Genomic DNA, 16728 nt, shown 5'->3' with positions numbered 1-16728 from the left:
ACAAGATGGATGACTCTAAAAGAACAGGCTTGCCTGCAGTTACATTTTACTGCCAAAGAGGCCGCTAGGTACTCTCAATTCTTATGGAGTACAACTTCAAGTTGATATCCCTATCAATAGGCCAACACTCTTACAAGTCTTCATCATTGCTCTTATTCAACCAGAGCAATGATGAAGACTTGTAAGACACATAATTGGACTGTTTATTAGCCCAGATGCCTGGGTAAACAGGCTCAGTGAATGTTTCGTGAAAGGTGTCGAGGTGGGTCAGAGTGTAAGAAGAGACTCTGTAGAAGGACAACGTCCCAGCAGGCCAGTCCAGATACACCCAAACTACTTTGCTGCCATTTGGGGGAAAGGGACTTTACCACACCCAACCATCATGCCACGCCCTAAGTGAGCGTACTTTAGATGATAAATATTGGCCCAAAGTCCATGATATGATATTAAATCCAAAAACGCTCTCTGGACCACCTCCTTTTCTTTCCATTCTCTTGTATGAAGCAGCGACATAAATAGATTCAATAGAACTGCTACTCAACTCTATCTCCCGGTAATGGTGCTTCTTTAACCCCTCTTTGCACAACACCTGAAGATATTTACTAAACCTCTCTGGGTGATCAGGATACAGTATATCTGCCATGCTCCACATGTTGCCTTCTTGTCTCCCTCCGACAGAGTGAGGTAGCCGTTTGTAGTGTTTGGGTCCAGGTTGAGATCACAGGCATCTAATGGAGAGACCAAAACAAAATACGTTATTAGACACTCTGATGGTCAAATAGGGTTGTGTCTAGGCGGTAACCCAAGATTTACAAAAGTCTTGCAAAATGGTTAAGGTAAGTCATTGACCTTGAATGGTTAAAAGTTTAGTAAAGGTCTTTGGGAAGTGAGTTTTTACAAATCTAGGGTAGCCTAGACACAAACACGTTTCTAGAGGTGAGTCTTTGAGCGGCGTATTCTTTACTTAAAAAAGCATGAAAAATGACTTACACCAGATCAAATTTCTTCTGTCTGTGATAGTCTCCACATCAAGGAGGAAAGGCATTAAAAATCCTCAGTGTCAAGAATATAGTTGCTCCTGCGTATTTCTTATTTGCTACGGCTGAGACAAGGAAACAGAATCTGCTGCTCTGCTTCAGCACTTTGGCAAGGTGATGGAAAGCTTTGGCTTTTTTTCTCATTTTGCTCAAAACGCTGTCTGAGAAGTTCCATTGGCCTTCATCTATACTTTCTAATATGAGTGAGTTTAAGCAGGTATCGGCTCTTGAGGTGGAAACAAATCCCAGAGCATCATCTACACCTGGAGCAAGAACATCTCTGTCCAACTCTGACTGATTTAGAACAATTTTTGTTCCCTCCATGGTATCTATGCAGGATCTGATGACATTGATTTCTCTTTCTTTACAATCCAGCCACTTGGTTAGTTTTTCATGACTGAACAGTGACTTGTCTCTGTCTTCAAAGAGTTGTTCTACTGAGCTCTCATCTTCACGGATGGTGGGAAGTTTCTCTGCCATGGTCTTCTGGAAACAAATTCTTCAGTGGCATCAGCCAGACCTTCACTGGAACAGCATCCTCTCCATTTTGTCCCAGTAGCTTTGGAAGTTGTACTGCCTCTTCAAATGTTGCAGGGTTGCTTCAAGAATGAAGTCTCCATAATATTTGCAGGAGAATTTCTTGGTCAGAGCTTTTTCTTCATTAGTCAGCTTGTCGTCAACTTTCCCCTGAACATTAAACTTGGGAATCTTATTTATCACAGCTTTCCTGCTGACGTGTATGTCCTTAACGCTGCTGGCTTCTTTCTTCTCACTGTCAAATACAAAGAAAGCATTTGCCCCATAAAGGATGCCTGTGACTATGTGTGTTGCAAAGTCCTTCTCAATGATATCTATCTGCCGTGTGTCCAAGGTTAAAAGATGGGTCACTGACAACTCTTTAAAGTGGGCAGTAGCTTTATATTGAAACGTCACTCTGCTCTGATTCTTGATTTTTTTCTTATCGTTCAGATACTCTGCGGATCCGTCAACTGCAAACAGCCCACCCATAAAACTGGCCTTCAGAGAAGCATCAATCTTCAGCAGAGAGGACTTGGATTCAATAGAGTCAGATGCAGACATTTTAAATGCACTGCTGCACTGAAAGCTTTCAGTTATCTTGTCTTGTAGAGTTTTACCATCCCACAATCTAAAACCTTTAGAAATGGGAAAATATGTCATTTGATAAAGCAGGTAAATAATTGTATTAGTATAAAGTCACAGAAAACTAACATTTAGATTTCTGCATGTTGCAGCCAAAGACTGTGTAAAGTATGGACGTAATCTCCGTTACATCACCCATAGGTTTCTCAAGATCAAAAATAAAGCTCAAAGTGGGTAGCTCCCGGTGGCCCAGGATGTTGCCATGTTGGCAGTGCCTGATGGTGCCTAACTGATACAAAAAATGGGCAAAGTGGTGAAGCCTGGATGTAGATGAGGCAGGCTGAATGAAGCCTCCTGTGACAGCATCCACCTATCACTCAGAGCTGCACGCCCTAAATTATACAGAACTTTTAGCTCTTTAACTCTTAATATAATTTAAATGGGTGAGTAATATAAAATGTTCATCCCTTGTAAAGTTGTCATGAATGTGGAAATTAGCTAGAACCAAAACCGTTTTTGTACTAGGCTGTAAACATGTTTATTTATGTTTTTTTTGGGAACTTTAACTTAACTTTAACTAATTTTAATTCTTCCGCCCTTCGAGGTTGCAGCTTGGTTGCAGCTTATCCTGCCAACAGTTCTCTAAACAGCTATGCATTGCTTGATTCAGTCTTGACTGACTAAAACCTAACTAATAAAGGGACAAAAGGAGTGTAATTGTGTAACAATGGAGCAATAAACCTTCCTGTATGTGCCTTCAGACTTCAGATTAAAATGGGAGAGTTTAAAAACCTTTTGCAATAGGGTGGACAAGTATTGTAGTATTTTTGATTACACAATGGCTCATCAACTTCAGTAAAATGTAATCTCATCAACTCATTCTCTCTGCTGTGGCCTTGGTGTGTGTGTGTTGTCGGGTGGAAGAGCTCAACCCCAATTTCATACAAACAACAGCATTGAGCCAGAGAGCACAGTAGAGGAGAGAGAAAGAGTGGCAAGCCTGCACACATACTATTCTCACTCCCTGTCCTCAGGTTTCCTCAGTAATAAAATAGGCCTAACTGAACTTAAAAATACGTTTTCACTAATTTAGAACCAACCTCCATTTGGAATTGGGTTTCATATGAAAGCTTGTTGTAAAATCTCCACAATTGTAATTATGAGCTGAAATTCTGCAACATAAATGACAATTAAATTGTTTTAATCACAGGATAATGTACTTTGTATGGGCCAACAATGTATCATGCGCTGTAAAAGGGTCCTAACTGCATCAAAGAAATACGAAGCATTTGCTAATTCTTTTAATAGTGCCTATGAATGTTGATGAAGAATGTAGTGAAAGTCAAGACTTACCTGGGATCGGCTCATCTTTTCGAGCATCATAGAGCATTCCTAAGGTGAAAGGTCGACCCAGGGCAGCAGTCGACATGATATCAGAGGCCATTTCTCTAACCTGTTGATAAAAACCACACAGCCTTCAGTACTTCATTTTTAGGAGTGTTAAGAGCTCTTAACACTGGACGTCAACTCTCCTCCTTGACTTTTTGTCCTCCTCTGTCTCTGTCTGCCCAGTTTGTCCTCACCTGGTAAAATTGTTTAGATCAACTGAGTTGTGTGCGAGTCTTCTTGACTAACTGGAACTGCCAGTCTGCCAGTCTACTCTCTTCAACTTGAGGTGTGTCAAGTTTGTACTAGATATTGAAGTTGTCCTTAATTTTGTGTTGGAATCTGAAGTTTCTGCATTAATTATTCTGATCACATACTCCAGAAAAAACGAATTTGATACAATAGTGCTGCTAATGTGATGGTTCCAGGGACGCTGTCAGCCATGTCCAAGACATAAAATCCGCATCTGACAACTTCATAACGGCATCAATCGAAAAGAAAGAAAATACTTGACAGACTTAAAGGAGAGGTGCAAGTGTGGGGACAGTTGGAAAGACTTGGATTTGACCCATTATCAAGACACTGGGTTGCTCGATTATCAGGACACTGGCGAAGCACCAGCGGGCCTTTGGAATGATGACAGTGTAAATGCAACATTTCCAGCCACCAATGTCTCTGCAGACTTTCCATGTTTTCTCCCGTGTCATAAGCTTTGTGACAAACTCGCAGCAATATGGTATACAGTATATGAGAAAAAGTTTTTTGAAAAAAAGTCTTGCCTCAGAATTAGATTTTCCTTATAAACTTTGCTGTCAGTCACATGATGGTACTTCCTCACATGAGGAATAAGGACTAAACTAACAATGTGCTGAGTGAATCAGGTGCTCATAGCTTGTTCCTGATTGGAGAAAGTGAAAGTGTTAAAACCATGGCTGGTCTCCCCTACTTTTTAGCTTCAGTGGCTCTCACCCAGATTCCAACCAAGCACTCCTGTAAAAAGAGAAAATATTGTGTTTGGTGTTACTATTAAGGACATTAAGAGTGACTTGATCTTTAACAATATGATACTGTTGGCAAGGTTTTTCATCCATGCCTCCAAATTCAGGGAAACAAAGCCCTTTTTTTCTATTTTTAAACGGGACCCTTGTGGCCAATCATCTTGGTGCTTTGAAACTAATGACAGGGAAACATGCGAGATCTCTCCTCAGTGATGAAGGTGTTTGAGGACCCTTTGCAACTACAAAATAATTTAGATTACTATTATTATTTATTTATATTCACTATTATCATTATTTATTTTCACTATTTAAGTAATCCTTTTTATCCAGTGTGCCTTATTTGTATGTAAAGAGGTGTTATTGTCATGTTTTCTATGTCATGATATTGTAAATTAATTTCAAACAAGCAAAAAACTTATCTTACCTTCCTGCTTGTCCTTCTCCCTTCTTCTACAAACTGTGTGTGTGTGTGTGTGTGTGTGTGTGTGTGTGTGTGTGTGTGTGTGTGTGTGTGTGTGTGTGTGTGTGTGTGTGTGTGTGTGTTTGTGTGTGTGGAACTCCATCTGCTGTAGATAATACACTGACGCTGGATAACTACCTCATGCAACCCCACTTCAAAACATCTGAACTGTCCCTTTAAGGAAGGGAGCTCTCCTTAATCACCTACTAAATGTTTCACCAGAGAGCTCGAGACTCTGAGTAGTAAACACAGTGACAGCAGCCTAACCTTCAGAGGATGTGATGCAATGCTCTATTACCATAATATATGCTGATATCATCGCTTCAGTCCTCCACCAATCAGGCGCTTCACTTTCACCACCTGCTAGGAACTGAATTCCATCATTCCAGGCATTCCTGCCCTCCTCCTCCTCCTCTTCCTCTTCCTCGTTTAGCCCACAACCAAGTTTGTCCCGACAGCTCTGCTACTATTGTCTTCCTCGTACAGCACCGTTCACCGCGGCTTTTGTTTCCGTGTCTCCGTGGGATATATATCTTCTTTTTTTGTCTTGGACATTATCATACTGGAGCATACCAAAGTGGCGCTTGAAGGAGGTATGTTTTGCTAAACATGAAGTTGTATCTGGCTGACATTGTTTCGGGTTTGTAGGATTTCAGTCAGTTATTGCGGAATATTCAGCATGTAAACGGAGACAGGGTTGTAAACACACACACACACACACACACACACACACACACACACACACACACACACACACACACACACACACACACACACACACACACACACACACACGAGATAGAGGCTGAAATAACGCGCCTTGTTATACTTAGGTTTAAATTTCATTCACAATATGAAGCGGCACTGGCGGCTTTCCAAACTTTGTCATGCCAAGAAACCCCTCAACCACATGCTTTCCTTCTCCAGGGGTCTGTTGTACTGAGTGTGGTGGAAAAGAGTGAAACCTTATCACTGAGTCAAGAGAAGATAACGTTACTTATCGCCTTTTATTTTGCCTGCTGCCTCTTAAAGGAGCCATACGGAACTACTGAGTCAGGCTGGTATAAATACAGCACTGAGGGTGGGAATAAAAAGAGTGGACGCACTTGCTACTACTACTCTACTACTACTAATAATAACCGGTTTCCTGTTTGCCCGATTTGATACTTTAAGGAAAGTTTGTCGCATTTATTTTTCCGCACCACGTAGACCGCGTTGTGTTGTGACGAGCTGCAGGACAACACACCTGACATTTTTAACAGTCTAGTCTGAAGTTGCAGGAAAAGTTTTTTTTAAACGATAATCTTCCTCTAAACGCGGTTTTCCCGGAGAAATGAGTGAGAGGTATCTCAGGAATGCAGAAAGAGGGAAGAGAAGCACGAATACTCCTCATAGTAGCTTCACTGAAGGCTCAACACTGGAGGACAAACATCTCAAAAATGCTTTAAACAAATGTGTCCATATTTTCACAGGGGGGTCATAATTAATACATGACCTTCAGTATTAGTGTAGGCATATACCCTTGAAAAGGATCAATAGTACAATTTAGCAATGGCGGGTGTATTTTACTTGTTACTTTACCAATGTTTACTAGTACTAATGTTGCACATGCAATAACAAAAAGGCTCTATGCTATGCTAAGTACATTTGGTCTATTTACTGTAGGATACTTGAGTACAATTTTGACATACTTGTACTTGGTATTTCTATTTTATGGTAGCTTACTCTATACTTATACTCCACTACATTTCAGAAATATATTCTACTTCACTCAACTGTGTTTGATACTTTTAGTTACTACATACTTAAATATGCAGTACTATGCTACTAATCTACCCAGTAGTATACAAAGTATCTAAAATTAGGTACATGATTCCAACATTAAAATGCTCTTATGTGTATTCAGTATTGATACAAAACAGAATATAATATTCTATAGCACAACACAGAAGAATTCTGCATAAAAAGTACTTTGACTTGCTGATAATACTAGTGTATTTTTACGTAAGTAAAGTCATTTTGAATTCAGGACTTTTACTTGTAATTGAGTATTTTTAGACTGTAATTTAATAATACTACAATGCAAATAAAAGTCCTGTATTCAAACCCAAGTAGAAGTACAGAAGTTTTTTCAGAAGCCCTAATGTTTTATCTGATATATTCAAATGAAGAAATTAGCATATTCTGGATAGGCGAAAGCTCATAATCAGCTCCGCTGCTTGTGTTAAGACAACCTCAAACGCTGAGGAGTTAAGCCCGTTTTGTTAATGGTTTTGTAGAAAAAGTACGCTACTAAAGAGTCTCATTTGGGTACAGGATATGAGTACTCCACACCAGACCCTTCCACTACTACAACAAACTCTAAACAAATTTATATTATTGTTCAATATTCTGTGAACAAGCTTATAGACCTTGATCATGTCTCCTCTGTCTAATGTATGTTATGCTAAACTAGAGTTGGTAATTGTAATTTTCTTAACCTCTTAACTTCCTAATTTTTTTCTCTATATTGTCATTTATAACAACACAAGACCCTTGCTTTATAGGAGTTCTCTGAGGCTCTTAATGACATCAGCATCTATCAAATATTAACTTAGTTTTTGTATTAAATGCTACATAGAAATGGAAACTAAACAGCTCTCATATTCAGCACAGCATCTTCTCCTCTATTCCATAGGCATCCAAGCATGGAGACACCACTGGATGTTCTGTCAAGAGCAGCATCATATGTTCATGCGAATGAAGAAGAGAGTAAGTTTTTATCAAACTACCAGTTCCTCTTGTGTTTGTGTCATAAGAAGTTTTGCTGCCTCTCTTCCTATCTTGCTGTTTAAAGGTGCTCTGTGTACAAATTATTTATATGATTAGAGTGGGTTACATGTCTATGAAGTGCAACATTATGTTCAGGCATAAGCCTCGTCCCTGTTTTCTGCCATGAGACAATAGGCGTCTTTGTGCTGTGCAAGCTTGCAGTTGCAGATAAACAGGCAAATAAGACCAACCACACTCAACTGCCCTCAGCACTGCTTTTTAACTCCGCTGCTTGCTTGTGTTAACCTGCTTTCACAGGAATCAGGGTGGGGTGGATCTGTTCTGTCTCATTATCCGTCTCTACCTCCATTTCATTGTTTTCTGTCTCAGTCTATTACTGTCTGTCTCTAACCCTGTGTCTGATTCACTGACTCCTTCTCCATGTTCATCTTCCCGTTTATTCTTTCTGTCTTCTTCTATCTTTTCCTTTCTTCTCTTCTGATCATGTCTGAGGTCTTCTGGTGTTTCTGAAAAAATAATTCCTTCAGAGAAATGAGTCAATCCTTGTGAGCGGGCCTCTCCACAGCCATCAGAGTGAAACAGAGGAGGACACTTAACATTCAATGGATGCCACTGATAATTGATCTGCACTTTTTACAGCTGGAAGTTTAGTTTGTTGTTCTAGTCTTCTCTTCGACATTTTAGCAGATAGTGTGCCATGTGTTTAACAGTTTCTCTGTGGCTTAAACTTAATTTCCAATTGTAGGCTGACAAGCAGGTGGAGTTTTTTTTGATGGGCAGATGATGAGTTTATCTCTGCGAAGGAGGTTATGTTTTTGGCTTTGTTATTTTCTGTGTTTTTGTTTGCCTGTCAGCAGGATTACGGAAAGACTACAGGCCTGATTTTCATGAAACCTTGTAGAAGGGTGTAATTTGTGTTGTGAAGGAATTTGAAGCTCTGTAAGCTTCATAGAGCATGGTTTCATAATATGAGCAGTTAAATGAAAGCCAAATAATATACTTAAGAGTAATTATGTCATAATTTGCTAGAAGTGCCAGCTAGCTCATACAGTTCTTCAAGTTCCTTATTTAAAGTTGTCTGCTGTCTTTTCGGAGATGCATGATAATTGATCTACCTGTAATATTAAGTGTATATACAGAAACTTTTTAGATAATCACTTGTGTTCATTGGTATATTGAGAGACTAAGAATATTTAGAAAAAGCTTCAGCTGTATATCTCCAATGGCACAGGTTTGTTCCCACAATGCTTTGGCCTAAATTAGCTGAATACCAGCTTCCTTGCACTTGTGAGTGAAATGGCATGGGAGCTCTCCTCCCCTCCTCCTCTGCTCCCTTGCTCCCCTGCAGTGTTTTTGTTTTTTTCTCTGTGCTGATGTCACTTTTTGTTGTGGGTCGTGCATGGCTTCTTTGTCCAAAGACAATGCACTCGACCTGTTTCCACAATAGTGCAGGAGAAATCTGTGTGCCAGCCAACCGACTAAGTTAGTCAACCAACCAACCAGCTAGTCTGCCAAACTAGCAATGAGTCAGTTGGGATACCGAGCCAACAGGCAGTTGAGTCAATAACCTCTGCCTACTTGTTTGCATCATATGACAAGCCTTTGTAATGCCTGTGCAGCACTTGATACCAGAGCACAGAACAGGGAGAGGCTCTGGCCTGCCTTCACATCAGCCGCTCACAGATGAACCAAGTGGGGCTTGTCATGGCTGGTGCTGCAGTTAGCAGCATTTAGAGCTTGAAATGAAAAGCTCTGTTCAATTTATTTAAACCACACTCCTGCAGATAACCCACCTCTGTTGGAAATGAATTTCTCAGAAAATTACACAATGCTGCCGTGAGGGAAATGGAATTACAGTTCATGAATAATGTATTTGATGAGGTTACTCTGCTTGGCTTCAAAGTGGAAGATGTACTACAGTAATATCCCCAAATTAGAATTGTTGGCATTGGCTCGGATTAATTAAGGCAGCTTGAGTGTGAGTGCTTATCTAAAACAAAAAACTGCCTGTCTCTGTTAGTTTTTTATTAAAATGTGGTCTTTGTTAAACCTTTTGGGTTCTTTCTGCTTTCAAATGTCAAAATTGCTGTTTGTACACATTAAACTTGTGATTAGTTGATAGCAGCAACTTACTTTTACAGTTCGGTTTGATAAACTCACTAGAATCTCTTAATCGAGTCACAGTTCAAGACCAGGACCAAAGGTAGTCGAGACCGACTCCAGAGCAAATTGAGTCCTGTTCAAGACTACGTAATAGACAATAGTGTCTTTACAAAGCCAATATAGTGATTAAGAGTTAGGATGGATCCATAAAAAAATACTATAACTATCTTCTAACATCAAACTGATCAATGCATAGAATTTTGTACAACTTAATCAGCAGTTAGGAACGACTTGACCAGTCCTCAATAACCAATACCGAGTCCAACAAGGTGTGAGACAATACAAGTGCTAGACTTAAAAAAAATAGACTCAGGACCAACTTTAGTACTCAAATACTACAGCCCTGCGTCTACCAACCAACTGCCATAATCCAGATGATGGGAGATAGCAGTAGTGATAACAATGGTTGTCATTATTGTTATTACTACAATGTACAATGTGCTGCAATTAAGCTTTAGCAAACAGCAGCAGTGAGAAACAAATCCTTTCCTCCTCTGCACATTTTTCAGGTAAAAATGTAATGGAATCAGTATTTCTATTTACAATTGAATATTCTCCGATATATTGTATATATTGACTGCTGGGCAGTGCTCTTTGTTGTAAATACAGGATTAAAACATTATTTGTTACAAGTTATCAGGCTTTATCAACAAAACTAAACTTTTTATTGCATTGATTTCTTTCTTCTTTATTAACATTTCTAATTTCTTTTTTAAATATCTAGTGTGACAGAAATGTATGTCATCATAATTTGATATTTTTTGATTTCTAATGTGCTTACACACACGCATACAGGCATATTCAAGCACACACTTCAGCAGGGCCGATCCTTTCAGTCCCACCTTCCGGTTGGAGGACAAGCAGTCTGTGAACAACACTAATCACAGGTCTTAAGTCAAATAGTCCTGACCTTGAATATACTGTACAGTAATTACACACAAACACAAAATAGCAGTGAAGTAATTTGTGCCTTATATTTAACGGTGAATGCGGGAAATGCTTAATACTTGCCGTCACCCCTCCATAGCAATTTTGGTGGCGACTTGGAAGATCTTGCAGTGCGCTCCACCCTTCCTGGAAGCAAACCTGTATTTGAGATCAGCTTTAAACGGCCTGGATAGCACTACAGGCCCAGTTTCAAGGACAGATCAAAATATTTTTGTTTGTAGCTCAGTGTTCTCTTGAATAGTTAGTATTTTTAGAGTTCAGTTATTTGTTTTTAGTGTGAATTCAGAGACATCATTGCCAGTCATCTGGCCCTAACTATGCTTGTTGGGTCTTGGATGTTATATCAAAGCCAAAGTCTTTCCAAACAAGGCCGGTGGTTTAGGGCACGACTGAAGAGACGGAATATGGACCTTTTGTTTCTGACAGGAACCACAACAAAAGAAGAACTGTTGCCAAGAGAAGGTGGTTGGCTGAGATCTGGACGGTGCCCTCTGCTCTACTTCTGCACACGCATCTCTACACATGCTGTACTCTGAGATCCTGCTTGTTTGTTTGGAGAACAACATGCACACTTTTACAGAATCCCCCCTTCATTGTTATAGTTTCCATGATTTGTTCAAACACCCCCAATCTTTTCCTCACTCTTGCTTAAGGGAAGCAGTCCATTAAAACAGACGTTTCTATAATCTTCTGTCTAATTCTTGCGCTGAATAACACCATAGTAATAAGTTGGTATTATATATTGTAGGTTTTGTAAAATAGGTTGGAACACCTTACCATAATACATTTTGATACAACAGCGCTGCAAATTGCAGCAGCAAAAATCAAGATAGAGCTGATTCAGCTGTCTCAACAAAGACGTAACATTCTGACATGAAATATATCAAATTCATTGCATGGCTGTTTTGCATTATGTGATTTTATCAGTTTTTCCTATTATTTTCTCTCTCTCCAGTATACATATAGTCTTAGGTGGTTGTAAGTAAATCTGGTCATTGCTTACTGGTAAATACTTGATCCCCAATGTCTTAATTTAGAAAGACACTGTAAAAATGGAGATAACTGTCTCACTTAGCATTAGGCAGGTGGGTAATTCAATGTACAATGTATTAACACATTAACATGGTGTTTCTTTGCTCAAAATGAGACAGAAGTGGTACCTTTTGTCACTAAACTACGGGAAACAGTTGAATCATACACTTCTACAGACTTCTACTTCTACTTTAGAAATCTATATTGATTGATACTGTAAAAAAAGTATGTATCTAGTCAGAGAAGTCATTGTCAGGATGATCATTTCCCTCAAAACTTAGTGGTGTTTTCTTTTTCATTTATAAGGGACACAGGAAGCATGTGCTATACTTCTTGTGAATATAATCATATTAAGCTTATTTCCAAATACAGTGCCTACAGAAAGTTATAATACCAGTTTGAAATAGTCACTTTTTTGTTTTACAGCCTGAAATGATAATACATAAAAAAGAAATATATGTTTCTAGTGGGATTTACACATTTTGCCTTAAAACATTCAATTTCATTTCATTCTGGAAATTAATGAAGAGATAAAAACTGATGAGTCCCCAGATTTAATACTTTGTGGAGGCACCTTTTGCTTTAATCACAGCCATCAGTCTGTTTGGATCTGTCTCTACAGCCTTGTGCACCTAGATTAGGAAATATTTCCCCATTCTTCCTGCAGAACTGTTCGAGTTCAGTCAGATTCTGTGGTGAACGGTGATGGACTACACTCTTCAAGTCCATCCACAGATGTTCTGTAGGATTCAGGTCAGGGCTCTGACTCGGCCTCTGTAGGACATTCACCTTCCTGTCCTTTAGCCACTGAGTTGTTTTTATGGAGGTGTGTTTTGGGTCGTTGTCGTACTGAAGGTGAACCACCTGCCCCAAGTGTCTAACAGAGGGCTGCAGGTTTTCCTCAAGGATTTTGGTGGACTTGGCTGCATCCATTTTCCTTCAATACCGACCAACCGCCCAGTCCCTGCTGAAGAGAAACAATCACACAACTTAAAGCTGCCACCACCAGGCTTCACTGTAGGTTTGGGTGGTGTGTTTATGGTGGTGTGCTGTGTTTGGTTTCTGCCAAACATGACGCTTGGAGTTCAGCCCAAAAAGTTCAGTTTTGGTCCCATCTGACCACAGAACCTTTTGCCACATGGCATCAGAATCTTCAATATGTTTTGTGACATGCTGTAAACGAGACTCAGTGTGACATTTTTTCAGAAGAGGCTTCTCTGCCATACATGTAGAACTTGTGAAATGGTTGTCTCACGCACAGATCAACCAACCTCTGCCATTTAGATTTGTAACTCTTTCAAGGTCCCCATGGACCTCTTGGCAGCTTCCCTGATCAATCTTCTCCTGGCTCGGTCTTCGAGTTTGGAGGGACGGTCTTCCACTTCAGGACAATACTCTGAACTGTGCTCAGAGGGATAGTTAAAGCCTTTGAAATCTTTTTATATCCTTGTCCTAACTTGTGCCTATCCACAACTTTATCCTGAGCTCTTTGGAAAGCATCTTTCCAACCATAGTGAATTATTTGTTAGTGTGCACTACTAAGAGTGAAATCCTCAAAGAACAGCTGATTTTTATTCTGAAGTAAAATCAGAAACACCACAGTTGATGTCAGATGGAGGCCAGTTAAGGAAGGAAGGTGATTAGTTATACCTGAGAATGTTTATAATGATTATTATAAAGGGACTCATCACTTTTATTATTCTAGTTTTTTTGTTTTTTTTTAATTTTCAGAAATTTTGAAAAAAGGCTGTAAAACAAAAAAGAATGACTATTTCAAAAGGGTATCATGACTTAGGCACTGTATGTATCAGTATATACCCCTTGCTAACACCTTATTTTGAAAAACAGATGTAGTCACAGGTGTATCAATGGCTAACTTCACCAAGTCCGTACATTTTGAATTGATTCAGGCATTAAAAAAATCCATTTTCAATCGTTCATGAAGAATCGTGATAATTAAGTGAATCGATTTTTCCCCTTAACATTTAACACTGTTGAAGGGTTGCATGGTGGCCTTTAAGTAAGTGAGCAGTCTAAACTAGTTAGAGCCTGTTGATGCTCTGTGGTGTATAGTCAGATCAACACTAAAAGTGAAATTGGAGAGCTTGCATCATGACACTTTGTCTAATTCTTGCTGGAGGCAGACTGTATTCTCTGTGGGAGGTAATTTGATCGAGGACTCATGCCTGTGGGTGAAAAAGGGTTGGGTTTTGTGTGTGTGTGTGTGTGTGTGTGTGTGTGTGTGTGTGTGTGTGTGTGTGTGTGTGTGTGTGTGTGTGTGTGTGTGTGTGTGTGTGTGTGTGTGTGTGTGTGTGTGTGTGTGTGTGTGTGTGTGTGTGTGTGTGTGTGTGTGTGTGTGTGTGTGCGCGCGTGTGCATGTGTTTGTGTGTGTGTGTGGCTTTTTCAGAAAGGAGTGGGTTTGCCCTCCAGCCTGTCCTACGTTACTTTGACAGATATTTCTCAGTGCTCCATCACTGTAACTCATTTTCCCCGCAGGGCTTAGAGAGCTTAAACTTTAACACATGATGTGGAGAGATACAATTTAGGCTGCCAATGATCTCTTTTTGCAGGATTGCTAATACAGTGCACTTTGAGTGTGTTAAACAGCTGTAGGGTGAATAAACAGTGTAACAGGGAAAGTTTGACAGTTCCTGAAGTATCTGCTGGTTGGTTGGTAACACGCTCCGCTCAGTCACTGCCAAGGTGCCAACTTTGCGACTTTCTTGCTAGATTTATCTAGAAGCAACAAATTTAGTTTTTTATTTATTCAGATTAACCTCTGGCTAACAGGTTTGTTCATTTAACAAGGATTGTTTTTTGACAGGCTTGTTGCACTGAGGTCATGACTACTATTTACATTGATTAAATAAAGACATATGTACTCCTATGTCGCTGCATTGTTTTACAATATCTATTAATGTGATGCTCATATTTTTCCGGTCGATCATTTTGGATAATTTTTCTAAACCGGACCCAATTCAACATTTATTGAATAGCCCTGGCCTAGAGACTCATTGAGACGTAATAAAAGTTCTAAAGTACAAACCTCCCTAATGTCTCTGATTCCCAAGGAGGAATCTACTGCAGCTCCATCTCTTTCTTCATAAAGGTATAATTCTATGCACTTGTTAGTTGATTGACAGATAGATACAATATAATCATTTGATTTATCAGCAGCAAATCCTCCTCATCTGTGGGGTTAGTCCCATGGCATGGCTGTACAACAACTCTCTTTTACAAAGTCTGTCTATTCTTTCTATTCGGTGGGGTGACTAAAAGTTCATGGTAGAAGTTTGCAGCAAATATAACATAAATAATATATCATTCACAAAAAAAACACACTGCCACTTAGAGTTGTTGCATTCTGTGCATTCTGTAGTTTTTATGTGTGAATGTGTTGAAAACGAAGGTGAAAGACTACTTGGTCTGTGTATTGTTGCCTATTTTCCTATCAGGTCCTTGGTCAGGGCCTGTTGCCGTTTTATTGATAAATGGGGTGCTATGACGTAATTAATTGTTAACATTGTTTGATTTATCGCCTGCTATCAGTGTATGCTGGTCAGGGAGCTTCAGAATATAAATCTTGGTTATCAGCAACGTTTTTATGAGTGCTACCGTATATCAATGTCGTGGATGACTAGAATAAAGTGATGTACGGATGGTGTAAAACTCACTTTAAAGCTGCAGTAGGTACGAAGCAAAAACAAACCCACCAGCATTTGAAGCAGAGTGTGACCTCTTCCTGCAGCTCTCCCTCTCCTGTCTCTATCCTCAGGAACGCACCCTCGCTCTGAAATGACCTCTGATTGGCGTACAATGGTGCATACAATAAACATAAAAAAAAAACTAAAGGAAAAACACTGTAACAGTCAAGAATATAGTTATAGAATAGTAAATTACAATAAAATGTGAACAAAAACAGCCCACTATAAAACATACTAACAAAAACATAGCAAATATGTGCAATATTACACAAATGGGTGAGTCAAATGGTAAGTATAACAGGGTTGCACTGTAATCAGTCATAGTCCAGCACTGTGATGGACAGAATTAACAAAAGTCTGTAACAGAAAGCAAAGGAAGAACACTCTCCCAAAAGATGAGGAGTGTTTCCCCCCAGAAACAAGGCACACTGTTTTGTTAATGTGCAAAATATTTCCATTGTCATGGCTTCATGATATTTGCACACTGATCTTCCTTACGCACGTTGTGGCCCAGTTCCACTCAACATCAAATTTGATGTTTCTAACAACATGTTCAATTCAGAAGCAAGTTTTCCTAAACTTGAGTGGTTGATCATAGGTCAGTCTGCTCATTTTTCTGGACTTTTAACTGTTATACTGCAAGCTGTTACATAATGAAAGTAACTTTTTAATCAACTTAGTGAGTGTTTTGGCAGTTTGGAAAAACGGCTGAATATTTTTAGGAATAATTGTATTTCCCAAAAATATCTCACTTTCTAAAATAAAATATATTAATATATACAAATCAAAACAAGTTTACTAACGCAACATAGCCGACCTGTAGATAATATGAAACGAATCAAGCTGGCTGTAGAATAGTGTCTGGTTACCATGGTTACTGTTGGCCGTGTGTGATTTTTTTTTTCATACTTGTCGCCTACATTTTTTTCATGATTTATATTTATTTATCATTATGTTATTTATTCACAATTATGTTTACTCCATGTAATAGTCAATGAAGCACAGGCTTTTCTTGGTTTGGAGTTCATTCACTTATGTGAAGCTACATTATATGTAAACATTTCTTGTAATTACCTGGCAACATAATGGCATGCATAGATTTTAAAATCATTTACTGTCATAAGAAT

At 39.2% G+C, this 16728-nt stretch overlaps 2 protein-coding genes across 2 annotated transcripts in view; one reads left to right on the top strand and one right to left on the bottom strand.

The window, feature by feature from the left end:
- Positions 1-130: 130 nt before the first annotated feature.
- LOC310965794 (neoverrucotoxin subunit beta-like) lies at positions 131-3582 on the bottom strand (the record flags this gene model as incomplete). Its single annotated transcript, XM_083939547.1, is given in 7 exon segments — positions 131-341; positions 387-634; positions 637-728; positions 1301-1456; positions 1515-1640; positions 1643-2191; positions 3492-3582. Coding segments are annotated over 7 exon segments (1473 nt in total).
- Positions 3583-5442: 1860 nt separating this feature from the next.
- Positions 5443-16728, top strand: part of vgll4b (vestigial-like family member 4b) — a 41016-nt gene continuing 29730 nt past the window's right edge. Inside the window, exons 1-2 of the mRNA XM_083938735.1 lie at positions 5443-5575; positions 7660-7733. Coding sequence (XP_083794861.1) covers positions 7670-7733 — 64 coding nt within the window. The 5' untranslated portion in view covers positions 5443-5575; positions 7660-7669. The remainder of the gene's footprint in view (positions 5576-7659; positions 7734-16728) is intronic.

Source organism: Echiichthys vipera (assembly GCF_963691815.1).
Source record: "Echiichthys vipera genome assembly, chromosome: X".
In the NCBI taxonomy this organism is placed as follows: domain Eukaryota; kingdom Metazoa; phylum Chordata; class Actinopteri; order Perciformes; family Trachinidae; genus Echiichthys; species Echiichthys vipera.
Note: the sequence above shows the minus strand (reverse complement) of the source record. Positions and strands in the feature narration are given on the sequence as shown.